This window comes from Poromitra crassiceps (genome assembly GCF_964638095.1).
Source record: "Poromitra crassiceps genome assembly, chromosome: 12".
In the NCBI taxonomy this organism is placed as follows: domain Eukaryota; kingdom Metazoa; phylum Chordata; class Actinopteri; order Beryciformes; family Melamphaidae; genus Poromitra; species Poromitra crassiceps.
In genome coordinates, this window is record NC_139632.1 from 20,953,566 (window position 1) to 20,961,065 (window position 7,500).

At 46.3% G+C, this 7,500-nt stretch overlaps 1 protein-coding gene across 1 annotated transcript in view; it reads left to right on the forward strand.

The window, feature by feature from the left end:
• The window catches only part of dab1a (DAB adaptor protein 1a), a gene marked incomplete at both ends in the record, with an annotated part of 86,244 nt that overhangs the window by 69,851 nt on the left and 8,893 nt on the right, over positions 1-7,500 (forward strand). The window contains 3 exons of the mRNA XM_083648200.1: positions 2,346-2,408; positions 2,519-2,618; positions 6,938-7,341. Coding sequence (XP_083504326.1) covers positions 2,346-2,408; positions 2,519-2,618; positions 6,938-7,341 — 567 coding nt within the window. The remainder of the gene's footprint in view (positions 1-2,345; positions 2,409-2,518; positions 2,619-6,937; positions 7,342-7,500) is intronic.

Consider the following 7,500-nt stretch of genomic DNA (forward strand, 5'->3'; position numbering starts at 1 on the left):
ATTACAAGACACACAACCGTACTGTCGCCATAGTAACCAGCTTGAGGAAGGTGTGAGGTACAGAGGCCGTACGTGCGTGTGCACCCGTGCCTTCATGTCTGTATGTGTATATGGGTGTCGACGTGTGTGTGTGTGTGTGTGTGGGTGTGTGTGTGAAAGAGAGAGGGCGAGCGAGGCAGTGGAGGAGAAAAGCACTCAGAGCGGAGGTCCTTTCAGGGCGGAGTGGACGTAAAGGTCAGGGCGTCCATCACAGACCGGGGCGACGAGGGGGGGAGGGGGGGGAGGGTGGGCGGTGCGGGGGTGGGTTGGGCGGGTACGAGACAGGCTGCAGAGACACAGAGTCAAGCTGCTCGCCGCACATTTTAAACGACGCATTCATAACACTGATAACCACTGTGACCTGACCCCGCACACGCACACATCAAAAATATCGAGTTTAGTGACTGAACTAAACGTGCAGACAGAGTGTATTACTGTCCATCAAAATGTCCTCTTTGAACACGCGCAGTGGCATTGTTCCTGTGCTCATGGCATATGTTGGGGCTCAGGGTTAGATGGAGTACTTGACTGTGCTTCTACAGTCAGTGAGCACTGTGGGAGATATTCCAGGCTAAGAAGAGGGTCTTCCCATTCTTCTTCCTTCGGTTTAATCCCATCATGGACACGCTCTTATCAGCCCCGCAGGATGGTACAGTAACTGTGCCATCCTGGGTATCTCGGAGAGCTTATCATCTTGGTGAGTCGATCTTTATCTGATAGACTAGGCTCTGCGGCAGCAATAGTCCATATTACCGCCTGCTATCTCCCTCCTCTCGCTCTCAGAAAGCTAACATCGCCATTCAGACCCATCGCTGTAAAACACCACGCTCGCCGATCCATTATCTGATAGTGGAGACGTCAAAAGAACTTGATGGTCTGTGCGTGACCTATGAGTTTAACCAGAGAGAAGATATCTGATAGTGTAGACGTCAAAATAACTTTATGGTCTGTGCGTGACCTATGAGTTTAACCAGAAAGAAGATATTCCAAGAACATCCATTATCTCTGCAGAAATTATCCGCATCCATGATTTATGCAAATCTCTGACCATGTATTCAAGGCTTAAATCCCTTTAACAACTAAAAATAGAGTTCCACCGGGCTAAAGATATTATTAATGTACGGAAGGGGGGGGGGGGTATTAAAGAGAGGGATCATAGGGAGAAAGAGAGTTACACTCTGAAAGGAACGAGATGGACCACATTCAGATCAAATAGAAAGGCTGCTGCCTTTGATAGCTGCTCGCTCTGAGGCACAGCACACATCTATTACAAGAGGAGAGGGAAGCGTTAGCGACGTGTCCGGGCTAAGACACTGACTCGTACAGTAAAGACTGGCTGTGCCAATATGAGTAGTCGGGCTAAGCCTTAGCCTAAGCTAAGGTATGCCAGATGCCATCCTAATTGATCATTCCATTTCATTCCCATCTCTCCTCACCCCTCTGTCACCCCTTCTGTGTTGTCGTCCCTGTGCCCTGTTCAGAGGTAGGTACAGTACCAGGACATACCCAGCTAAGCATGTCGCGTGTGCAGGTACCAGGACATGCCGAGCTAAGCATGTCGCGTGTGCAGGTACCAGGACATACCGAGCTAAGCATGTCGCGTGTGCAGGTACCAGGACATACCGAGCTAAGCATGTCGCGTGTGCAGGTACCAGGACATGCCGAGCTAAGCATGTCGCGTGTGCAGGTACCAGGACATACCGAGCTAAGCATGTCGCGTGTGCAGGTACCAGGACATACCGAGCTAAGCATGTCGCGTGTGCAGGTACCAGGACATACCGAGCTAAGCATGTAGCGTGTGCAGGTACCAGGACATGCCGAGCTAAGCATGTCGCGTGTGCAGGTACCAGGACATGCCGAGCTAAGCATGTAGCGTGTGCAGGTACCAGGACATGCCGAGCTAAGCATGTCGCGTGTGCAGGTACCAGGACATGCCGAGCTAAGCATGTCGCGTGTGCAGGTACCAGGACATGCCGAGCTAAGCATGTCGCGTGTGCAGGTACCAGGACATGCCGAGCTAAGCATGTCGCGTGTGCAGGTACCAGGACATGCCGAGCTAAGCATGTCGCGTGTGCAGGTACCAGGACATGCCGAGCTAAGCATGTCGCGTGTGCAGGTACCAGGACATACCGAGCTAAGCATGTGGCGTGTGCAGGTACCAGGACATGCCGAGCTAAGCATGTAGCGTGTGCCGTGCTGCATGCAGTGTGTGATGCATGTTGCACCGGAATCCAAACGGCTCCAGAGAACGTGTGCTACTGTACCACTGTGCCTGACCCCTACTGTGTCTTTTCTCTCATCCTCAGAATATCAACCAATTAGAGCTTTTCGGAGACATGTCCACACCTCCTGACATCACCTCTCCGTCGGTGAGTGTGTGTGGTTGAGATGTTAACATGGCTGCTGAGTGAAAACTGCATCCCCCCCTTCTTTTCCCTGCTCTACCTCAACCTGAACCCTGCTCTCATCCCGCCCGCAGACTCCTGCCTCTCCAGCCAACACCCTCGACCCCTCCCTCCTCGGCCTGCAGCCTCCCACGGAACTGTTCGCTCCCTTCAACCCTGCGTCTGTGCCCTCAGGTAGGCCTTCAACCCTGCGTCTGTGCCCTCAGGTAGGCCTTCAACCCTGCGTCTGTGCCCTCAGGTAGCATCCCGATCATTTCCAGCTTAAACACACAAGGGCTAGCTGGTGAGAGATGCAGGGAGTGGATTCAGTTTGAGGGGGAGGGATAGGGATGAAAATGGAGATGAGAAAAGGTGATGTTGGCATACTGTGCCTGTCAACATTGGGCTTTGAAAATAAGGGAGATTTTCCGGGACCCCCACCCGACCATATACATTAATAATTTATGAAAGAGATTTCCTCTCTCGGGTCCATAAATCTACCAACTAGCATGCTGGTCGACATCTCTTTTCCTCACCATGACAATACTAAACTCTGCCCTAAACCTTACAACACATGGTTGTTTCCTAACATACTTCTGGTCAGGAATGGATAAATAGTCTCCCAAGTGTCTAATATCTATATATTTTTTTTGACATGTGTTCAGGGATGGACTGGGACAAGAAAATGGCCCTGGACTTAAGCTATAATTTGAAAAGGCGATATAATCTACATTAGAACACGGCTCTCTTGAATACTCGATTCTGATTGGTCAATCAACAATATTCACCGGTCATTATTTCTCGACAACCGACCGCTGCTCTGCCACACCTGGATTAATCAGTTGATAAGAGCTTTTTGTCAGCAAGACACTACTAATTAGGCCAACCAGTTGCAGCTGTGGTGTCTTGTGTGCCAATTACGAATGAAACCGCTTTGTTGTTGAAAACGCTATTAAAAAATCTATTTGAATAATTATTTTTGTCAGATTATTGAATGATTTAGTTGTAGGCCGTGTTCTAAGCGGGATAATGTATATTGAGGCGGTGATTACTGGGAAATAATGACCTTCAGGTGAACGATTAAGCCCTCTGCTGGCGCGTCGGGCTCAATCCACCTGTCGGTCATTATTTCCCCCGTAATCACCGCCTCAATATACATTATCCCTTACGTATATCAGTTGTAGGCCTACAGATGAAAATCAGTCAGGGATTGCCATTGCCACTTTTTAACACTTTAATTTGGTAACTTTCAAAAATAAACATTTAAATTAACCAACACCAGGTAAGAATAAATTCAACTAAACTATGGTATAACATTGCCTCATAACAAACTATAAAGCATTATAAGGGGGAGTAAAGGGGTGGGCATGTAGAAAGAGGCACTGAGCCTCTTAACGGCCCTTTGATTTTTTTTTATCGCTCAATTTCTCTGCTCCACATTTTCATTTTTTGGACGGATTCCTTTCTATATTTTTAGGTTTTACCGCTGATCAGCTCATCTGACGCTCTGTTCACGAGGGGTGGAGGCATCCAGTAGCTCACCCTTCCCTCTCTCTCTCTCTCTCACTCTGTCTCTCTCTCACTCTCTCTCTCTCTCTCTCTCACTCTGTCTCTCTCTCTCTCACTCTGTCTCTCTCTCACTCTCTCTCTCTCTCTCTCTCTCACTCTGTCTCTCTCTCACTCTCTCTCTCTCTCTCACTCTGTCTCTCTCTCTGTATAACTGTAAAATTAAAAAAAGGGGAAATACAGGAGATTTACGGGGGAAATTACCAAAGGGGAGCTCGGCGGGAGAGGAAGTGAAAATACAGGAGAAACCCGGGGAAAACGTGAGAGCTGACAGGTCTGTGCGTCGGCTGTGTGCTGAATATGAAAAGCATCATTAGCTTGCTGCCTCAGACGCTGCTGATTTACCTGTTAGTGGCTGAAGGAACGCTGGTGGTCGGAGGGAGGGAGGGAGGGAGGGAGGGAGGGAGAGAGGGAGGGAGGGAGGGAGGCAGGGAGGGAGGGAGGGAGGGAGGGAGGGAGGGAGGGAGGGAGAGTAATGAAACACGCTGGGATGACGGCGGTGAAGACTGATATGCTGCATGCAATGTCTGGGAATGGGTATGTATGTATGTATGTATGTATGTATGTATGTATGTATGTATGTATGTATGTACGTACGTACGTATGTATGTATGTATGCATGTACTGTAAGTACAGTATGTATGTACAGTATGTATATGTATGTATGTACGTACGTATGTATGTATGCATGTACTGTAAGTACAGTATGTATGTACAGTATGTATATGTATGTATGTACGTACGTATGTATGTATGCATGTACTGTAAGTACAGTATGTATGTACAGTATGTATATGTATGTATGTACGTACGTATGTATGTATGCATGTACTGTAAGTACAGTATGTATGTACAGTATGTATATGTATGTATGTATGTATGTATGTATGTATGTATGTACGTACGTATGTATGTATGTATGTACGTACGTATGTATGTATGTATGTACTGTAAGTACAGTATGTATGTACAGTATGTATATGTATGTATGTATGTATGTATGTATGTATGTATGTATGTATGTATGTATGTATGTACGTACGTACGTATGTATGTATGCATGTACTGTAAGTACAGTATGTATGTACAGTATGTATATGTATGTATGTACGTACGTATGTATGTATGCATGTACTGTAAGTACAGTATGTATGTACAGTATGTATATGTATGTATGTATGTATGTATGTATGTATGTACGTATGTATGTATGTATGTACGTACGTATGTATGTATGTATGTACTGTAAGTACAGTATGTATGTACAGTATGTATATGTATGTATGTATGTATGTATGTATGTATGTATGTATGTACGTACGTACGTATGTATGTATGCATGTACTGTAAGTACAGTATGTATGTACAGTATGTATATGTATGTATGTACGTACGTATGTATGTATGCATGTACTGTAAGTACAGTATGTATGTACAGTATGTATATGTATGTATGTATGTATGTATGTATCTATGTATGTATGTACGTATGTATGTATGTATGTACGTACGTATGTATGTATGTATGTACTGTAAGTACAGTATGTATGTACAGTATGTATATGTATGTATGTATGTATGTATGTATGTATGTATGTACTGTAAGTACAGTATGTATGTATGTATGTACGTACGTACGTATGTATGTATGCATGTACTGTAAGTACAGTATGTATGTACAGTATGTATATGTATGTATGTACGTACGTATGTATGTATGCATGTACTGTAAGTACAGTATGTATGTACAGTATGTATATGTATGTATGTATGTATGTATGTATGTATGTATGTATGTATGTACGTATGTATGTATGTATGTACGTACGTATGTATGTATGCATGTACTGTAAGTACAGTATGTATGTACAGTATGTATATGTATGTATGTACGTACGTATGTATGTATGCATGTACTGTAAGTACAGTATGTATGTACAGTATGTATATGTATGTATGTATGTATGTATGTATGTATGTATGTATGTACGGTATGTATGTATGTATGCATGTATGTACTGTATGTATGTATGTACTGTATGTATGTATGTATGCATGTACTGTATGTATGTATGTATGTATGTATGTATGCATGTATGTACTGTATGTATGTATGTACTGTATGTATGTATGCATGTACTGTATGTATGTATGTATGTATGTATGTATGTACTGTATGTATGTACGTACGTACAGTATGTATGTATGTATGTATGTATCTATGTATCTATGTGTGTATGTATTTATGCCTCCTAGTTCCTCTGGTTCTCCTTTCCTCTGTTCTCCTATCTCCTGTCCGGGCATGTCAGTGTGGCGGGGCTGCTAGGGTGAGATGTCAGCCGTGCTGGAGGTAACAACTGGAGACAGGCAAGCGGAGAGGAGCCAGTGTGTCATAGAATCAGCTGCAGCTGCTGATGAGTCTCAGTGATTTTAATGAGTGTGTGTGTGGAGCGCTGCCTCCTCATAATGATTCTGCCTCATTCTGGAGCTAATTATGAGAGTTCACCATGACCATTAAGAGACACCGCAATAACTGCAGGCAAGAGTGGAGCATCACTCTCTGGTGACGCATGGCTCATTCTCTGTGTGCGTTTAGAGGGAATGAAAAGGTGTGAATATGCGCTGTGCATATTCCTCTACTCATCTCTTCCTCACTGGAAGTGAAGAATAGTTGCACAGTGGTGCAAGAATATCTGCCGCGTTGTGTTTTTCCCACGGCGCTGGTCCAGCAGGCCCAGGCCGGGGTCAGAAGATGGAAGAGTCAGGACACCCACTTGGTCACTCAACCAGGAAGGTGGTAGAGAGTTGGGATTCGAGGGGTGGGTAGGGAGAGTGACTGGGGGGATGTGTGTGGGGGGGGGGGGGGGGGGGGGGGCACACCACTGCGCCATTGGCTTAACGGTTTGCGCTTGTTTGTGTTTAACCCTTTGCTCGCCATTCTCCACCAGGTTATGTGACGATGGGAGCAGTGCCCCCTGGCCATTGGTCCCAGCAGGCGTTCGCTGCCCAAACCCCCCTGGCGTTCGGGGTCCAGTCTCCTCTAGGTGCAGTGGCCCAGGTGCTGCCAGGTGGCCAGCCTCTCATCTGGGGACAGGCCAACCTCTTCCCTGCCACCCAGCAGCAGTGGGCAGCCATGGCAGCCGGAGCCTTTTCCCCCACAGCCTACCTCCCTGCCCAGCCTGTGGGCACCCTGCCCGCTGCCATGTTCCAGACGCTCACGCCCATCACAACCCTCACGTCAGCCGACAGCCACTCGGGTGCCGGAGCCAGCGCCTCAGCTCCCTCCCCTTCGGCGTCGTCGAGTCCGCAGCACGGGGAGCAGGGGAAGAAGATGAGCAAGGAGATGTTTAAGGTAGGGAGCTGATTATTTAACAGTCTAGAATGCTGACGACCACTAAATTATATATGTGAGAAGAGCTCTACTCTGCCTTTTTCTTAGAAACCATCAGGTTCAAAAATAGCTGCAGATGACTTGTGGAAAGCCTGTGCAGTAACTGAAGTCACTGCCTAA